Here is a 20025-nt window from a genome sequence, read left to right as displayed (position 1 = left end):
ACAGGAAAGACAAATAACTGTGTTGGCTAATAACAAAGGAAAAGAATTAAAACGGAGAGAGCCCTTGAAGTGAGGAAGTGACTCAGTAGCTAGAAGGAAGAGCAAATGAGACACGTAAGTGAAAGTAACTTTGAACTGTAGAGTCTGCAGATCTAGGGTAAAGGTGAATCTGAGCTTCATATGAGCTCCTTAAAGTTACATCAGTCATCTCTTTTTATATACTACTGTACTTCCACTGATTACTTAAGTGTTCAGAAGGCTTTTTCAAAACCTCCCTCGTTCCCTCCCTTTGTAAGTGTATCAGTTTTCAGCCTAACAAACAAAATCTATCTAGAAAAAGAACATAAGAAGAGGATGGCGATGGAAGTATAAGCCAAAGTATTGTGGTCAAAGTAGATGTATCTGAAGGCAGAGCTTTTTTTTTTTTTTTAAAGGATTAGAAAGAGAAATAAAGTAAACTGGGATAAGATACTTCAGGCCTGTAATGAACTTAATGTTGCTACATCAGCCTAACATTTCCAGAATTCATCAGTCCATGGGATGTTTTAGCCTGGCTTTCCTCAAAATTCTTGCCAACTGCTATTTTTGTCTGTTAGAAAATTGTTTATATGAACAAAGCCTCACAGCAAACAATGGAGTGTAAATATTTTGAAGCAAATAGACATGCCTTTTCTTGGCACTGAAATAAAGCTAGCATTCATCCTAGTTGGACCTCCAAAGGGAATGCATTCCACAATTCTGGTGCCATAGCTGAGAATTCCCCTCTCACATCCTTACATGAAGTGCTGGTTTTGCCCTATGAAGTCCCATACAGCTCAGGACCAGGTTATTTCAAGGACCTTGTTCTCCTTTACAAACTTCTCCTTGTTTTGAGATCTTCTGGGGAGGCCCTTCTCTCTGTCCCACAACCCTCAAAGGTACATCTGGTTGGAACATGCAAGAGGTTCTTCTTGGTGGCTGCCCCCAGGCATTAGAGCTTCCTTCCCAGAGAGATTTGCTTGGTGCACTCCTTCTTTTTCTACAATTGAAGGCCTTTCTGTTTTGACAGTCCTGCAAAGGCAATGTGCTGGACTTTATATAAGCTGTTTTGTCATGTAGTCTTTTCCTTGGTCTGTGTATTTAACTGTTTTGATAATTAAACATCCTTTGTATTTTGTGAATGTGTTTTTAATATGTTGTAAGCTGCTGCCTTGAATACCATACTGGGAAAAAGACACGATTATGATGATGATTTTTTAAATCATGTCAGAAGCGACTTGAGAACCTACTGCAAGTCGCTTCTGGTGTGAGAGAATTGGCCATCTACAGAGATGTTGCCCAGGAGATTCCCGTATGTGTTACCATCCTGCTGAGAGGCTTCTCTCATGTCCCCGCAAGCTAGAGCTGACAGATGGGAGCTCACCCCATCTCGTGGATTCAAACCATCAACCTTCAGATCAGCAACCCAACCTTCAGATCAGCAGTCCAGCTAGGAGCCCCCATGGCATAGTGGATTAAAGCCTTGTGACTTGAAGGTTGGGTTGCTGACCTGAAGGCTGCCAGGTTCTAATCCAACCCGAGGAGAGCGTGGATGAGCTCCCTCTATCAGCTCTAGCTCCATGCGGGGACATGAGAGAAGCCTCTCACAAGGATGGTAAAAACATCAAAACATCCGGACGTGCCCTGGGCAACATCCTTGCAGATGGCCAATTCTCTCACTCCAGAAGCTACTCAAGTTGCTCCTGACACGAAAAAAAAGCAGTCCAGCTGGCGCAAGGGTTTAACCCATTGCGCCACTGTGGCTCCCGATGATTATGATACATAGTACATCACTGGTAGAGCATGGGTCAGAGGTCTCCTTCCATAATCCTTCAGTAATTATATATAGTCAAGAGAGTAGAGTCTCTTTTGAACTGACAAAACCAAGCAATATATTTGCAATCACTGCAGTTCTTTTAAGACTGGCGTTATATGGGGTCTCCATGGTATACAATACCAGTATGGTACTATGAAGTTGATTAATAGTAGTATTATGTTATAACACTGAGGAAAAAATAGGACTATTCAACACTGAAACTAGATGTCCCTCCCTAAAATTCCCACCTTTGTTCTTTTCAGCCATATAGAGAAGATTACAACATGGCAAGATCCTCGAAAAACCATGACTCAGCCACTAAACCACATGAGCCATCATCCTTCAGCCACATCTACTCCAGTATCTCAGCGATCCATGGCAATGTCACAACCCAACCTTGGTGAGTAGCAGGATGTTTGGAAAGGAAGAGGGGCATTTCAAAAGCAACAGGATTCCAAATGATGACATTTTTCCAAATTAATTATAGTAAGATCTGTAATGTCTTGAAATTCATGAAATGGAGTATTCACCTTATTACCTAAGGTTCACTGGGCTCATAACATTTTGCACCCCAGGAAGAGCAAGAAGTACCCCACCTCAAGTTGTGTAGTTTATCTTACAAGCAGAGTAATTGCTATTTATAAGTAGAAGTTGTGCAACAAATAGTTCGTTGCCAGTGCCAGGCAGGGTAGAGATATAAAGCACTCTAGTCCACTTTGTACAGAAATATGAAGTATTTTATTTGCAAACTCTAAAGGTTTCTTAACATCTAATAGTAAGATACTCTATGTTCAGCTACACAGTAAAATTAATGCTGTTGGTCACCAATTTAACTGACACGGATCGGTTCTATGCAATCCTGTGATTTGTAGTATGGTGTGATAGTACCAGCGTTCTTTGGTGGAGAAGACTAAATACCTTCTAAAACCACAACTCCCAGGATTCCTTAGCACTGAGCCATGGCAATTAAAGTCATGTCAAAGTACATTGATTCCACAGTGTAGATGCATCCTAAGTAACACATTTTTTTCCAACTTGGAGGAGAGAAAGGAAACTGTACATACAAAATGGACAATGAACAAATTCACACTAACTGAAGGCTTACTGATTCAGGAAGTGAAAGATTGTGGCTAGGAGAAACAGACATCTCTCCAGGAATCTCTAGGTCCTCCAGTGCACTAGAAGTTGTCTCACTGGGGGACTTTGGAGTTTCATAGAGAGACCATATTAATCAAATCCACCAATAATCATAACCACAAAAATTGAACCTACAAATGTAGAGAGAAATGACTTGATAAACACCACTTTTAAATTTAAGTGAATGTAGCATTCAGTGCTATCTAAAATTTTGCATTGCTGGTGCATCCAACTCTGTGCAGGCTACTTAGGAATACCTTCAGTGCTCCCTCTGAATAAAGGCATAAGTTTATCCATGGCTAACCTTTACCGGTATTGAAGCCCCATGTCCCATGTATAGCCTACAGTCAATACTTGTCTTGAAATTAAATTAAACAAAAATAAGCCCTCTTCCCTTTCCTTCTGTCAGCTGTCAAGAGAATGAATATGGTGTATAAAATAGTGGGAAAGGGGATTTCTGTGTGAGTCATTGAGCAGTGGCAAATGTATCATGAGCGTTAGATGGAAAGAAGAACCCTGAATAAACCCTTGATGGCTAGAGGACAATTTAGTGATTCATACTAAATCACAATAATGAGCGTTGTTTCCTGCAATATCCCGAGGATTAGGATGACTAACATATTTAAATCTGAAATTAATTCTTTGTTAGCACTTGCTGAATACCAGTTATGACACAGCAGTATACACTGAATTTTGTAGTCTGCTTTCATAGCCTGCCTCTATTTGGACAGTTAACAAAGAACCTGCTAAGAGGTCCACTTAGGCATTTGGTGTCATCTTTGCCTGACCATAAGTCTCTGTTAGGTCTGGTGGACTTCCTTCTCTAAGACCTAGAAGTGACTTGAAAGCATAAAACAGGCTAAGATGACAGTGTTCTCAAATTGCCAGTTCTTTCTTGGAAGCTTGGGGTATTTGAATGTGACTGTATAATGTATGATCAAAACACTGAGAGATGAATAGGGCACAAAACCTGCAAGTGCGAATTTGGAAATGTCAGGGGTTGCATCCTGCAAAACATGTGCTTCTTGCCTTCTGAATGGCTAGCAGGGATTTTAGGGGTTCGGCTTTTGTAGTCCTGTGTCAATCACTGTCCATTTTGGAGCCAAATAGGAAGGGACATGTTCTTTTTATGTCAGCCGCATCCCAGTTTTGTAAAGTCTGTTTACTCAAGTTCATATCAGGCATTTAAGCAAGCAGATTTTTGGAACCGTACTTGAGCTCTGAAGCCAGGGCTCTTATGCCAGCATCCCGCCAGACAACACAAGAGGAATGGAAATTGGATAAGAAGTCAAAACCACCCTTCTGGCAAGTGTCAGTTCAGAACCTTTTTGCCAAAACAGGCTACACCTCTGTCTGTTGCCCTAGGATTTTTCAGCACCATTGGAATTAACAAATTCTTTTGAAGATGTGCCACAGACAAGGTGGAGGCTAATTTTTTTCCAGTTCTGTGCCCTGGCCTGCACTTCTATTTAGAAAAATGTGTGTGTGTTCTGATGCTTCTGATGATGAGATGAAACATTTGGCGCTCCCTAAGTGGCCTGTTTTTCCTTTCTATGAACATTAGTTTAAATTCACATTTTTCCAAGGCTACACTTGTTTACATTTGTGAGGTACCTCACAACCTCTGAGGATGCCTGCTACAGATGTGGGAGAAAAGTCAGGAAAGAAAGCTTCTGGAATGTGGCCATACATCCCAAAAGACTCACAGTAACCCAGTGATTCCGGCTATGAAAGCCTTCGATAATACATTGCTACATTTGTTTTTTTGCTGACTGAGATTCATAGCATATAGAATGAGATAAGCACCTGTAGGCCTTCTTAATTTTATGAACTTGGGCTTTTAAAAACTGTGTATTGGCAATCTTAATTCTGTGTATATAACTCTAGTCCATGGGTCAAGAATGTTTCCAAAGTCTAAGCATGCAACGTATATCCCATATGGATCCTGGAATTGCCTTATCCTTAATCTTTTCCTGGTTTTGATTGCTCGTTTTTCTTTTTAATGATACAAAAAAAAAACAGAATCCTAAATTAGAAAGAGGTTAATATTTTAATACCTTAGTAGAAACTTTGCAAATTAAATTGGTGGTTCTATTTCTACTTGTTGTGTTTTCAAAGTGTGTAAAGCTTTAGTTTTAGGTTTGTATTTATATCTACAGTGCTCCTGATAAAGATTTGGTTCCTCAAAGTGTTAAGCTTAAAAAATCAAGTTGTTATTCCCAGCTAGAGTAGAAGCTGGAGATCTTCTCACTTCTGCTTCATTTGTAAATGAGAGCTATTTTAGACAAGTTGTCAGAAATGCGTGGTGCTAAATCAAATTGTTAATTTGAAACAGAACAGACTGAATCAGTGGAAACTTGGAAAGCCAACATTTACATAAGTTTTATTGATTCGTGATTCTACTCTAACTGGGACTTACAACTGAATTTCACCCAAAATGGGAATCATGCAGTGTTCCAGTTGTTGTTGGACTGCAAGTCGCAACAGCCTTTAGCCAGCACAGCAAACCATGAAGAATGCTGGGAGCTGAAGCATTTGGAGAACTACATGATTCCCACTTCTAAGGTATCCCTAATTGTTCTATTTACAAAGACAGGTCATGGGACATGTTTATGGAATCATTTTATTTTCCTTCTTTTCCCATCTTCTTCAAACCTTAAAAGTCACCAACCAGAGGCAGATGTAAAGGAACAGTTCCCTTGAGTGGGCCTGCAGGAATGTTTCTAAGCACCTTCTCTTCCAAGGAAATTATGCTCACGGATACGTATTGCTCAGATCCAATCATCTTGAATTTCTCTTAAGTGCTCATCTACACTAAGAGTGCATTTACATTGTAGAATTAATGCAGTTTGACATCACTTTAACTGCCATAGATAATGAGGATTGTAATTTGGTGAGCCACTGGCACTTATTGGCAGGAAAGGCTAAAATCCTTGCAAAACTACCCACCCCATGATTCCATAGTATTGAGCCATGGCAGTTAAGATGGTGTTAAACTGCACTAAATTCTACAATGTAAATACACCCTAAAGCTCAGAGAAGATTCACTGTCCCGCTCCAATCACCACAGAACGCAAATTCCACATAGGAATTTGAGTAGCTCCTTGGTGGTCTTCTGTGTCTCTTTTTTGGGGATTCTTCCCATTGGGCAATTGTTTTATCGATATATTGAAAGCAAAAGATCTCTCAGGCTGCTGGCTTTCCTTCCCTCCTTGCTATTCCCTTTATGTTGGGATAGTGACAATTCCATTATGCATCATTGCATTACCCAACTACAGGATCCTACAGTCACTCTGTTACTGTTAAAGGCATAGCTCTAAAGGTCAGTGTAAGAATTGGCAGCCTTACTATGTAACAGCTACGAGATGGCCAGGAAAGGCATGTGGCAAAAACAAACGGGAATTCCTTTGTTTTAGACACAGCTTTGTAATCTCAGGGCAACACTAGGGTCTAGACTTTGGGGCACCATACCTTTTGGAGCCTTGCATAGATGAGGGAATTTAATCGGCACTGCATCCCATCTCCCTCTCCCCCTGCAGCTACAGTGCTGCAAAGCCAGAGAATTTGCCCCCGTTGGAATTTCCCTCTTCTTTGACTTTCCTAAAGGCCTGGTTCTGGAATTGCTAAGAATAACCTTGATCAGGTGGCCAGAGACAAAGGAGGATAAGGCTCCAGTATTTTGGGTTCCACTTGTACCTTTTGTGTTCTTTTCCCAGAGGTCTTGCTGGCATCAAAATGTTCCCATTGATGCAGCTTTGCTTTTCCTTCCAGTTGGCAATTCAGCATGCGCCACCCTCCCACCAGCTCTCAGCCAGAAAGGAATTCCTATGTGACCTCCAGACTTGGCAAAAGACACTGCTGGCCTGCTAGGCACCTTCTAGGCCTCGGCAGTCGTTGCTGTGATGTGATTGATAAGCGGCAAGTGGAAAAGCTTGTCTGATGCTGGAGCTGGTTGCCCGGCTGGAAAAGTCAAGGAGAAGTATGCTGTCGGGCCAGGAGTCCCGCCTGCAAGCACTCAGCATTGCTGCACCAGTTCTCTGACACTCCAGACAGTTTTCTGCCTGAAAACATTTTCTCCTCTGGCCTCCAGCACCAATATTAAGCTAATCCTGTTGGCACTATTTTGTTGATAAAATTATGGATGTTTAGGGCTAGTTCACATATGCAAATAGCAGTAGGGTGACTACTTGAAATGTAGCTGGTTGGAGGGTGGGGGAAGGAATACCTCTTAAGAAAGGATTTGCGGGACTTTTAAATGCAATAGATTCATTTGCAATGTGTCCTTTTAGGTACTAAGCAAGCATTCTTTATTGGGTATATACATAAAAATAGTCATTGTACTGTCACCTCGCTAGACTTTATTAACTGACAAGAATTTTAGACTTTCCTCTTGGGTCTAACTACAAAGTCTTTATGAGGAGAGGTAAAGTTTTTGAGAGATAGACACAGTTCTGGCTGAACGGAGGCTCTTGAATCTTTATTTCTTCTTATTGTCTCTTTCTTGTATGGTGTTCGACTGTCTCTAAGATGGTCTTAATACTTAACTCTTGACTGGACTTGAATACATCTCACACAGCTCCTATTGGATGTGCTATTTTGTCATCCTTCCTCTTTCTTCACCTTCCAGTCACAAAAAGGCTGACTCTTCCAAGAACCAGAAATGCCTTCTCTGAGGTTCCACCCCTGAGGGGACTCTTAAAGAAGCTGGGCAATGGAGGCTTCAAATGCAAAGAGGCTGTCTAGACTGACCCTCCAGAAACTGTACACAAAATATTAATCCCTCTAATTAAAAGGGCTTAACTATGAATAAACAGTGAGGATCTTTATGGGGCACAATATTCATAATTCTTATCTCTTATGTCACTGAACAAGTTAAACCCTCTGTACGGCGTGGGGGGGATTTGTTCAGTTTGACACCACTTTAATTGCTCATTTGTATGAAATCATGGCAGTTGCAGTTTGATGAGGCACAACATTCTTTGGCAGAGAAGGCTAACGACCTTATAAAACAACAACTTCCACAATTCCATAACTTTGAGCCATGACAGTTAATGTGGTACCCAACTGTACTAACTCTAATTGCACCCTGGGTTTCAGTCTGAACTTTAAAGAATGTATCCAAGGTCTAAGCATTCTTGGTGCTGAAAGTTCAGCACCTTGGATAATTCTGTTAATGTTCAGATCAAATACCAGAGCAGATTCACTACCCGACTCAAATGGAAGCCACCAGCTGTCACCGATGCTATTATAAGTGGCAGATATTATGTGTAATATGTATACACACAGAGAGGCATATACAGAAAAGAGGCACAGTTTGGGGGAGCTTCCCACATGGTACCAGCAATTACAATATGATAGTGCAACTGCCATGTCTTTCTGAAAAAATGCTTCCGAGTGGCTTGGCGAAAACTGCCATATGAGAAGTTGCTTCATTTCAGTCTAGAATTAGGTGGCCATTAGTATGCCTATTCATTTGTAAATCTTCTCAGTAGAAAAGTGTGCTTTGTGTGTTATGTAAGTACTTTATTACAAAGACAAAAATTACTGTGAACACACATGTGTATGAATAGAAATGTGCATATTTTGAAATCATCTAATCCTGATTAATCCTGAAATGCGTAAATTGGTAATGCTCTCTGTATAAATATGTTCTTTAACACAAACAGGGATAACTTAGGTATATTTTATGGTTCTCCCCACATTTAGGTATTTAAATTAAAATTATTCTTTGACATTCTGAGACACTTAAGCTTCCATCACCAACTATTCTTTCCAGATCTTTTAATGTCTGTTAATTTTTTTTCAGGCATTGGAGTGGAGAGAAAAGATAGGTCAAAGAGAAACTACTGCTACAGATGTGGTTGGAAAATACCCACCTTGAGGGAGGAGGTTATGGCTAGCTTCTGAAAAACTGGCTGCTTTCCATCCATGCCTGCATTCACCCATCTTTTCCTTCCTCAAATTTATCACGAAGTTGTACAAACAAAACATAGTGTGATATTGTATAGCAACAATAAATAGCCAACCCATACTTTCCATATCCTGCCATGATAAATGGGATAGGACCTTTGGAGGTGAAGATGTTTTAGATTTACATGCATTAGTCATGTGGAACCGTCAGAGATAAGAGAGAACTGAGCTGACTTTGGTGAAATGGGTGTTTATTGAAATTTTGAGAAGGAACATCTTATCCCTTATCCCAGCTTGGCTATATCTGTGCTCCACCTGTGCTGTGAAACCTCTTCCTGTTTCAAGCTGTGCTCGATCACTTGATATCCTGAAAGGAACTGACAGGTGCCAGATGTGACTGGGATGACTAATAGAATTAGAAGTTGTTTTCTGGTAGAAAGTTTAATTTATAAGACAGCTTAAATCATTTCTGCCCATTTTGAACAACCCTTACTCAATTGATAAAAACCCTGGCTTAAAGGATTTTGAGTTATTGCCTGGAGGCTGGTTTAGACATTCCTGCTTCCTGCAGAAGTGGCAATAAACTTGTGAGATCCAGTGTGGTAGAGTGGGCAGACATAGCCTTGAAAGTGAAGGGACATCCTGGCTTTAAATTTCCATTGAATGAATATCTACACAGTTGTGGTCAGTTGGTACCACTCTAACTGTTGTGTCTTCATCCCAATGACACCTGTGATTTGTAGTTTAATGAGGTACTTAAAATTATCTGCTAGAAAACTCAAGTGCTACTATTGTATTGTGTGACCTCCTGACTTCATATTTAACATGGTTGCTTCAGTCCTAAAAATATGGTAGAGAGTATTCTTCTTTGGAGAGCCCCTAGTGGATTAAACCACAGAGCTGCTGAACTTGCTGACTGAAAGGTTGACAATTCGAATCTGGGAGCGGGGTGAGCTCCTGCTGTTAGCTCCAGCTTCTGCCAACCTATCAGTCTGAAAACAGGAAAATGTGGGTAGATCATAGAATCATAGAGTTTGAAGAAACCTCACGCACCATCCAGTCCAACTCCCTGCTAAGAAGCAGGAAAATCACATTCAAAGCACCCCTGACAGATAGCCATCCAGGCTCTGCTTAAAAGCCTCCAAAGAAGGAGCCTCCACCACACTCCGTGGCAGAGAGTTCCACTGCTGAACAGCTCTCACAGTGCGGAAGTTATTCCCAATGTTCAGGTGGAATCTCCTTTCCTGAAGTTTGAAGCCATTGTTCTGCGTCCTAGTCTGCAGGGCAGCAGCAAACAAGCTTGCTCCCTCCTCTCTGCGACTTCCCCTCACATATTTATACATGCCTATCATGCCTCCTCTCAGCCTTCTCTTCTGCAGGCTAAAAATGCCCAGCTCTTTAAGCCGCTCCTCATAGGGCTTTTTCTCCAGACCCTTGAGCATTTTAGTTGCCCTCCTCTGGATGCTTTCCAGCTTGTCAACATCTCCCTTCAATTGCGGCGCCCAGAATTGGACACAGTATTCCAGGTGTGGTCTGACCAAGGCAGAATAGAGGGGGAGCATAACTTCCCTGGATCCAGACACTATACTCCTATTTATGCTGGCCAAAATCCCATTGGGTTTTTTGCCGCTGCATCACATTGTAGGCTCATGTTTAACTTGTTGTCCACAAGGACTCCAGGATCTTTTTCAGGCACCACACCGGTGGGAAGGTAATGGCGCTCCATGCAGTCATGTCGGCCACATGACCTTGGAGGTGTCTACAGACAACTACTCTTCTTTGGACATACTAGGATTTATGTCTGAGTAAACATGTATAGCTACCTTTCATAACTTGACACTGTTAGACTATGCTGACCAACTTAGGCTACTGATCTGGCCTATTAAAAACAATCATTGGTAAAGTCAAGCCCTATGAGGAGCAGCTTACGGAGTTGTGTAGGTTTAGCTTGGAGAAAAGAAAGCTGAAAGAGGACATAATAGTCATGTGTAAATATTTGAAAGAATATCACATTGAGGACTAGGAGACAGAGCAGTGGATTCAACTGCAGGAAAAAAAGATTCCACCTAAACATTAGGAAGAACTTGCTGATGATAACAGCTGTTTGGCAGTGGAATATGCTGCTTCAGAGTGTGGTGGAGTCTCCTTCTCTGGAGGTTTTAAAGCAGAGGCTGGATGGCCCTCTGTCAGGGGTGCTTTGATTTTGCTTTTCCAGCATGACAGAGAGTTGGACTGGATGGCCCTTGTAGTGTCTTCCAGCTGTATGAATCTATGATTCTATTAAATGAATGGCATTACACCTGCACAGTTTGTGCTAGTTCATTGTACATACTCCCCTAAGTCTAAATCAACAAGGCAGGGAAGTGTTGCTAAATGTTTGTTATTTTAGATCCTAATGCATGAATGTTTCTCCATAGTTATTCTCCATTTCCTATTCTGGAATAGAAGGTTGTCTGTGCATTTAGGGCATGTAGCATTTTTGTTTAATACTTTGCAGACTTTTGGACCACAGTGCACTCTGAACTAAAAAGCAATATTTTTGCTGACCTTGTTGGAAGACTAATGCTGTTTCTGGGAAGCAAGTGAAACAGGCAGTTCTTTGTTGGCAGGAGCAAGAGTTGGGGGAGAGACAGTCCCACTCCTTTTTCACAATGTCGTGACTAAGTCAGAAGTATAATGTAACTACGTTTCTTTCCTACCTCTGCAGACATATGTTTTTCATCAGACTGCTCTGCTTGATACTTGATGATGGCCAGTTTGCAGTGAACTAGACATGGGATGGATGTTTTTTAACCCACAACTGTACTTAGATTCTGCTGACACTGATTTTTTTAAAAAAAAACTATAGTCCTCTGTGTCATAAACAATTAGTACCTGCATTGATTTGTGTCCTCCATTTGCATCATATCTCTATATAAAATAGCCTCTGGATCCCATCAACTTCCATTTCTTAATCACATTGTTATGAATAATGAAAAAAATATTCTACTTACATGCATGAAATAAAATTTGTATACATTGAACCACAAGAAAACAAATGTCATTATCTCAGCCGCCCATGAGAACAACTTTATATTTTGGAGCATTTCAGATTTCTGGATAAGAGATTCTCGACCTGTATTTCCTGATCGTCAACCCTGTATCTCATAAATTTCAATTATACCTTATTGCTATATTGAAAGTCTGGCAAAAAAGGAACTTTTCCAGACTCTGCATACTTAGGTCTTAGGTTTTTGAAGAATTTATATATCAATACCAGTTTGAGCACAGCTTTGAACTTTGTTCCTCCACTCAGCTTTTTTTTCCTTCTAAGGGAATTCTTAAAGGAATTCTCATGCCATGTAGGGAAGTACAGATTTCACTGTCTCTCAAACCAGACTCAAGTTTAACCACAAAATCTGTGGTTTTGTTCCAGAGAATGAAGGGACTAGACCAATACCCTACTGTTCAAAATGTTGATTTTGATTATCTCCAAGAAACCTCACATGATTAGGACAATAGGCACATAGAGAAATAAATTTCTATATATTATTTCAGGGACAAGTTGCAATTTAACTTCAGTTCTTCCCCTATGGCTAATTGTGTTTTCAACTTGGGGAGGCCACTGAGCTTTAATAAAATGTTAGTTCTCCTCCTATGTGCTTGGATTATGGTGCGTAGTTCCTCTTACTTATTTTAGTTAGAAAAGGCTTAAACTGAATTCTAAACCCATTGTTGAATCTTTGATAGATGTAAGGAGGCAAATCTACAACTGGTGTACTTAATGTCTTTGGGAACTTTGGAAATGGGGGCAAAGAACAGAAAAGCTGACATGGCTGAAAAATAATTGGAATAACACATCAGCCATTTATAAAATACACCATTTCAATAATCTGTAATTCACATAATATAATCACAGACTGCAAGATTTCCACTGGGAAGGTAATGGCGGGAAAAAGGCACTCTTTGTTCAAATGGTATATGCACATTGTTCAGGGGAAAATTGGCAAGACCCCAACTTGAGAGCTTTCATTCCCTTTTCCTTTGAAAAACTGACTTATGAATGTGCAATAGATTTGGATTAACTTCATTGTTCTAATTCTATGAGTATTTTACCTACTTTGATATGTGAACTATAAATCTATACACATAATAAAAGTGAAAATCGGTATGTGTTTATGTGGTGGAGGTGTCCATTTACACAGGCAGCCTCCTGCCTCTACAAACTGCTTTAAGCCACAGTGCCGAGGAGCCACCAAAGCCCTCCCTCCAAGGACATTGCAGGTTATAGTGAGCCACATCCCAGGGTTCCTTTCTCTCTCCATTGGTGTGGAATTTGCATGACCCTGCCCACTGCCTCTCCATTAACCCTTTCCTATTCTTTTCTGTGGCACACAGCAACTGAACGTATTGGAGAGAGAAGTTTGGGAAGAATTCACCATGATTTATAGGACTTGTAGGGACTGGGATATATAGTTCACCTGCAATCTAAGAGCACTCTGAACTTCACCAGTGATGGACCTGAAACTAACTTGGCACACAGACCCAACATGGCCAACTGTGAATACAGGCGGGGTTTGGGGTGATTGACATTGGCATCACAGAGTTATTGTTTACCTGCATCCTGAGAACACTGAACCCAGCCAATGTCGGAGCTGGCACACAGACCCAACATGGCCAATTATGAATACTCAGAGGCGTTTGGGGAGGATTGACCCAAGATTTTTGGGAATTGCAGTTCACCCACATCCTTATGCATTTTCTAATGGGAGCATTAATAAAAATGAAATCAATGACTGATTTTTTTTTTGCAATAAACAATGTTACAAATTAATTTAATGATATAACCTAATATTCAAAAACAAAACAATGCTCCTTTCAAATAACCCGAGCGGGCATTCCCGGGTACCCAAGCTAGTGTTTAAATAAAAGAGCTGAAAAGCTATCAGATTTCATTTGTCACAACCCCCATCCACACTGACCATTTAATGCTAGCTTGCTTTAAACTGCAGCAGCTAGACCACAGACTACCACAAAAGAAAGCCCTTTAGACACCTCAGTGCTCTGTGGTTTGTGTGAGCACTATCTAAACTGGTTCAGGGATTTCCTATATAATCTGCACAGCGAAACCACTTTCTTCAATACTGGTTTGAAACTGCATTAAATGGTCAGTGAAGATGGGGCCACAGTTATAACATACCTTATGACCTATCAGTATCATTTTAATTGCTAAAATGAATGAATTATTCTTAATAATTTCTCATCTCTATTTGTTCCATAGTAATGAATCACCAGCACCAGCCACAAATGGCACCCACTACAACCATATCCCAACAGACCCATCCTACTCCAAACCCTCAAGCTGGCTTATTGAACATGCCGAATGCATTGACTTCCCAGCAGCAGCAGCAACAGAAGTTGAGACTTCAGAGGATCCAGATGGAAAGAGAGAGGATTCGCATGCGCCAGGAAGAACTCATGCGCCAGGTATCACAGTATTTTAAAACACATATCACAAATATCATGGGTAGCTTAACACGACAACTGGGAAATCCTATGGTTCTTTGAGCACAGGATCTCCTTTGACTTGGAAAGACCAGCCTTTAGAGATGAATCTGAGAATCAGGACAGAAATCTTGTATTTAGATAACACCAGTATGGATAAAATAGAACCAGGAAAACATATGTGGTAATAATCTCCACATTTATTTTGTTTTTACTTGTGGCGTATTCCAACATGATCATGAGTTGAAGGTCCTCTCGGTGATGGAAATATTCCCAAGGGCTTGTTCTTGAGTCTGTTTCAGCAGTTTGGACCATTTTCCACTGAGTTTGAAAAAGCTGTATTTGGAAAAAGTATTTTATAGACTACAAGTCCCAAAACCTGTAGCCAGTGTGGACACTAACTATGCCAGTTTGGTTACTCTCAAAATAATAGTATTCCCGTTTGTGATTTTGTAGTTTCAAATGTCTTAGACCTTGGTCTTTCAAATCTATCTTTTTTTTCATTGTACAATTGTGATGCATAGTTTTGGACTTTTATTTATGAACTAGTATTTTTGAGAATTTCTTTTAAGACTGACATTGTTCGAATAAGATTTGGTGCTTCCTTTACGTGACTTTAAGGAAACATGCACTTGAAACAATTTGCAATGGATGTTTTTCATGTACTAGGGAGTATACCATATTGATGACATTGTGTTTTGTACAATATATTACTCAGCTTCCTCAGAAAACACAATTAACTGGTAACATTGCAAAATAGTGTGGGAACTATATCCTCCTTTTTGGGAGGTATTCTTAACACAGTAACCTCTATCATTTATTTACAAACTAGCTAGGAGTTGTTTCATTGCGCCCCACTTCTGAATAGATATGCCTGAGTTGCACTATAAACTGAGTGACTTATGCATACACGCTCCCACGCTCCCACGCCACTTCCTTATCATGCTTTTTCCTTTCCATCATAAATAAAGAAGTCTTACAATGCCATTCTACACAAATCTCATATTTAGAAATTCCATTCAGTTCACTGCAGCTCAATTGCAAATAAGATTGTAGCATTAGTCTATTATTCTACATTCATTTCCTTGGGAATAAGTCTTACTGAACTCAACAGGATGTATTTTAGATCAGGGTGCAAGAAATCTAACATGGGGAAGGAGGCTGGAAACTCATGCTTACAGCATCCTTTTTCCTTTGAGACTTGTGCCTAACCCTTCTTGCTATTCCAGGGTAACATTTGTTTATACTGTATTTAGCAATCGTGTCTCACATTTCTTGGCAGCAGACTGAAGTATGTTTTCTATTTGTGCAATGACACCAGTTGGCATATCGTTTCTGGAGGTCTATTAATGCCTACTCAAATACGCCAGGATTTGGCTGGACTTGGCAGAGTATAAAATAACTGGTGCTTTGAAATCCCCCCATCTATTTTTTTAATAACTAGTTGAAGATATAGAAGGAGGTTACATGACAAATTCATTTTAAGGCCAGTGGTGAAAGTGATTATGTATTATAATGTTTGACATCATTTTAAATTGACATTGTTAGATTCTTCAAGCTGCCATTATTTGGCTGTAATATTCTGTAAAATAGGATTGTGTCTCTTGTCCCCTCACTCTGCTGTACATGTACTCAAAATGTGTGTGATATAAATGGGGATAATAGCAAAAAGCACTGGGGGAGAATAATAATTTCTAGCAACATTTCATTGTTATTTTCAGTTTCAGTGTTTTTATCCTGTTCTGATCTAAGCAAATGTCATCTTTATCTGATTTTATTCCCCCCCCCCCCAAAAAAATAGAGGCTAATAGTAATCAGAACTACTCCTCCTTTGATATTGTTTGCCTGTTCTCCAGATCTATCTACATTTTAACATCATGTCAAGCCTCCCACAAGGATGATAAAAACATCAAAACATCCGGGCGTCCCCTAGTCAACGTCTTTGCAGACGGCCAATTCTCTCACACCAGAAGCAACTTGCAGTTTCTCAAGTTGCTCCTGACACACACACACACAAAAGTCAAGCTATTGTCCAAACTTAATTCTGTATGTTAAATGAGGCACAATGACTCCACGTGCTCACATTCCTCCTTTGCAAGAAGGCAACTTGAAGCTTTTGTGTCTACTTTTAAAACTCTAGATATCTGTTATGCCCATATCTAAGGAATAATAATTATTATTATAATAAATATTATAATAACTTTATTTATAGAGCTCCCTGTCTCCTAAGAGTGGTTTACATACAAAAAGGCAAACATTCAGTGCCATAGAAAACAAAAGCACACAAATCAAAACATTAACATCAATAAACTTATATCGACAAGAGAAAATAGAAATAAGAAAATATAATAACAATACTAATATTTAAATAAAACTTAATTACACAAAAACATATGTGTCTCAAAAAGTTAAACAGCCAAAATTCAATAAAAGGACATAGCATATCAATAAAAATATGAAATATACTGTAGCAGCCCATAAGATGTGAGTAAATTTTCCAGTGTTCCAATAAGATTGGCATAAGATGTACTCGTGCTCCTCCATATGCTTACTTAAGCTGTTTTCAAAAGTTTTTTTAAAGGAGAGGAGGGTGGAGGCCATTTATATTTCTTTGTGAAGGGAGTTCCAGAGGCAGGGAGCGAACACAGAGAAGGCCCCCTCTCATTCCCACCAACCGTGCTTGAGATGGGGGTGGGACTGAGAGCAACACTTTGTATTTAGCTCGGAAGCAGACCGGCATCCAGTGGAGCTGCCTCAGCATGGGAGTCCTTCTCTTCCTGTATGGAGCCCCAGTTAATAACCTGGCTGCCAATCACTGAACTAGCTGAAGCTTCTGAAGCTTCTTCAAAAGCAGCCCCATGTAGAGAGCATTGCAGTAGTCCAAATGGGATGTGACTAAGGCGTGGACTTCCATGGACAAGTCAGGTGTCTCAAGGTACGGGCGCAGCTGTACTGCAGTTTGTTAAGCCATGATTAGGGAGAACAAATTGCAAATTAAGTAAAAGCAAATGAAGAAACTAATTGTTGTCCTTTCAAGCCATCCCAGATCTGCTGCCTAAAATAAGACATCTTGCTGTGCCTAATAGCAGGGCCAACCTTGGGTATAACTGACTGCATGCTAATTTAAGGCAGGATGGGGAAAGTGTGGCCTATGGGTCACATATGGCCCCCAGATGCCTTCTCATTGCCTACTCATGATGAAGATAATTCAATTAAATCACTTGATATTATACATTTATTTTCAATGCTTTTCAATACACTTGTGTTCAGATCAAATGTATTTAGGTAAAGGTAAGGTTTTCCCCTGACGTTAAGTCCAGTCGTGATCGACTCTGGGGGTTGGTGCTCATCTCCATTTCTAAGCCAAAGAGCCGGCGTTATCCATAGACATCTCCAGGTCATGTGGCCAGCATGACTGCATGGAGCACCATTACCTTCCCGCCGGAGCGGTACCTATTGCTCTACTCACATTTGCATGTTTTCGAACTGCTAGGTTGGCAGGAGCTGGGGCTAACAGCGGGCACTCATTCCGCTCCCGGGATTTGAACCTGCCACCTTTCGGTCAGCAGCTCAGTGCTTTAACATAGAGTGTCACAACAGTAGTCTTTTTGAAACACAACTGTAAGCATTTAGTATACCCTTAAAGTATTAAATATCAAGACACTGACAATGGTTTGTCATGACGCATCACCTAACACAGAAAAAATACAATCTATTAGATGAATATAATCTAATGGAGTCTTCTATATTTTACTTTTGGAGTCCAGTGCAGATGTTCACATAGAACCAAAATCTAACTACATTGCGGTTAGGTGGGGAATTTTTTTTCTTGTTATATTTAATGAAGAGTAATTTAGCAGTGACCTACACTTTGGTATCATTAGGCAAAGGATCAAATTATTGCCTGTACAAGCCCACTTCCAGAAATTCTGTGTCAGATCATTCTGGTCTACCCAGCTCCCTCCATCTATGGTGGAGACTTCTAAAGCTCTACAGTGGCAAGAAAAAAGGAACTTGGTTTGGAAAGATGGTGCTGTTTGTACCTCTTGATTTTTCTTGCACTGCAGTTGTGCCTGCTAATTTTAGCCAAGAGCAGAGCTTTTGCCATCACCCCCTCAAGGAGTTTTAAAAAGAAATTATGCTGTGATCTTTGGCATGCCAGCCTTTCATCAGCAAGAACTTTTATGAACTTCCTCTCAGCAATTTGAGTGGCACCAAAGCTTGAGCAGAGTGGTAGAGAGACAGCATCAAATCCCTCATGGATATCTCTGATGAAACCCTTTCTTTACTAGCTTAAAAACACTTTGCTTCTTCCTCTATCTCACCACTTCCTATTTAATACAACTTATTAAAGGGAGGAGAATGCTGAGCAAATGTGTGCTCTGGCTGTTAGACAACTGAAAGGAAGTGAAGATGGTTTGGGTGAAAGAAAGTGGAATGTTTTCACCAGATCCCTCTTGTCTAGAATTGGGTTTTAGTCTGACAGCCACTGATATCTGGCTTTCTGAGCAGAAATTTCTGGCTCTACAGCTTCCCAGTCTAGGCAGCAAAGAAATACTCAGTGCCTTGATGCTGTCTGGTTAACTAGTGTGATTTCTCCTTTCTTGTTGCCACCACCCTTCATTTTTAGAAGGTTGGACAAGGTGAGATATAAACACCTGAACTCTAAAACATTTGTTTCTCAGCTCATGAGATAGCAGAACCATAACATGCAGGGTATGTCTTGCTCTGGTGAATGAGCACATTGTGGATATTTTTCTGATTGCAAGATTGTTATTTCAAGCTATGTGAACAGTAGAGATACTAAAGAATCAGGAGCTCCTTCCCACCATAGAATTATCATGTTTCAATTCTATGGCTACCTCCTGTGGAATCCTGGGCTTTGTGGACTGATGATGAATTAGAGCCGAGGTGTCAAACTCATTGTCACTGAGGGTCACATCAATTTTATAGTTGCCTTCTAAGGGCCGTTTATAAATGTAAGACTTTATAAACATAACTACTCCTTTACATATTGCTAAATAACCTGAGACACCATACAGCCAATACAGTTATGTTGTGTGCCTCCAAGTCATTTCTGACTTATGTCACTGCTTAAGGTGAACCTATCATTGGGTTCTCTTGACCTTTCCCTAAAGCAGACTTGTCCAGGGTAACCCCAGTGGGTAATATGCCTGAGAGGGATTTGAAGCCTGGTCCCCAGTATTGTAGTTCAACACTCAGATTACACTAGATCAGTGTGCCCCTCAAGTGAAGACAACCTCTCCCTGTCTTTCCACTCTTCTCACTCTCATGCTCAGTGCTGATGAGCTCAAGAGCAGATGCTGCTCAAGAGTTGTCTCAGTCTGTTCTTGGATAGTTCAGGGCCAGCACTTGGCAGAGGAAGTGGCACCAGCACCTTGTGGGGCGACATAAAATGACATGGCGGTCTGGATTTGACCTTCAAGTCTTGAGTTTTGACATATGGCTTGGAATTCTAAGGACCCTCCCCTAAACTCCAAATCTCAGAATTCGATGGGATGGAACCATTTAAGGGAATTCACAGTTAATGACAGTTCTCCCATTTGTCCATCATTACCAGATTAATTTGTAGCAGATTAAAAAATTGTTTTGAGTTATTCACCCTTTTATCTAAGGGACACCATTTTATATGCCAATGT

General features: G+C 40.4%; 1 protein-coding gene across 1 annotated transcript in view; it reads left to right on the top strand.

The window, feature by feature from the left end:
- Positions 1-20025, top strand: part of wwtr1 (WW domain containing transcription regulator 1) — a 100478-nt gene that overhangs the window by 64104 nt on the left and 16349 nt on the right. Inside the window, exons 2-3 of the mRNA XM_062976670.1 lie at positions 2098-2234; positions 14142-14347. Of these exons, the coding sequence (XP_062832740.1) occupies positions 2098-2234; positions 14142-14347 (343 nt within the window). The remainder of the gene's footprint in view (positions 1-2097; positions 2235-14141; positions 14348-20025) is intronic.

The sequence above is a fragment of the Anolis carolinensis genome, chromosome 3, assembly GCF_035594765.1.
Source record: "Anolis carolinensis isolate JA03-04 chromosome 3, rAnoCar3.1.pri, whole genome shotgun sequence".
Classification (NCBI taxonomy): domain Eukaryota; kingdom Metazoa; phylum Chordata; class Lepidosauria; order Squamata; family Dactyloidae; genus Anolis; species Anolis carolinensis.
The sequence above is the reverse complement of the archived record's forward strand: the minus strand, read 5'-3'. Positions and strand labels throughout refer to the sequence as shown.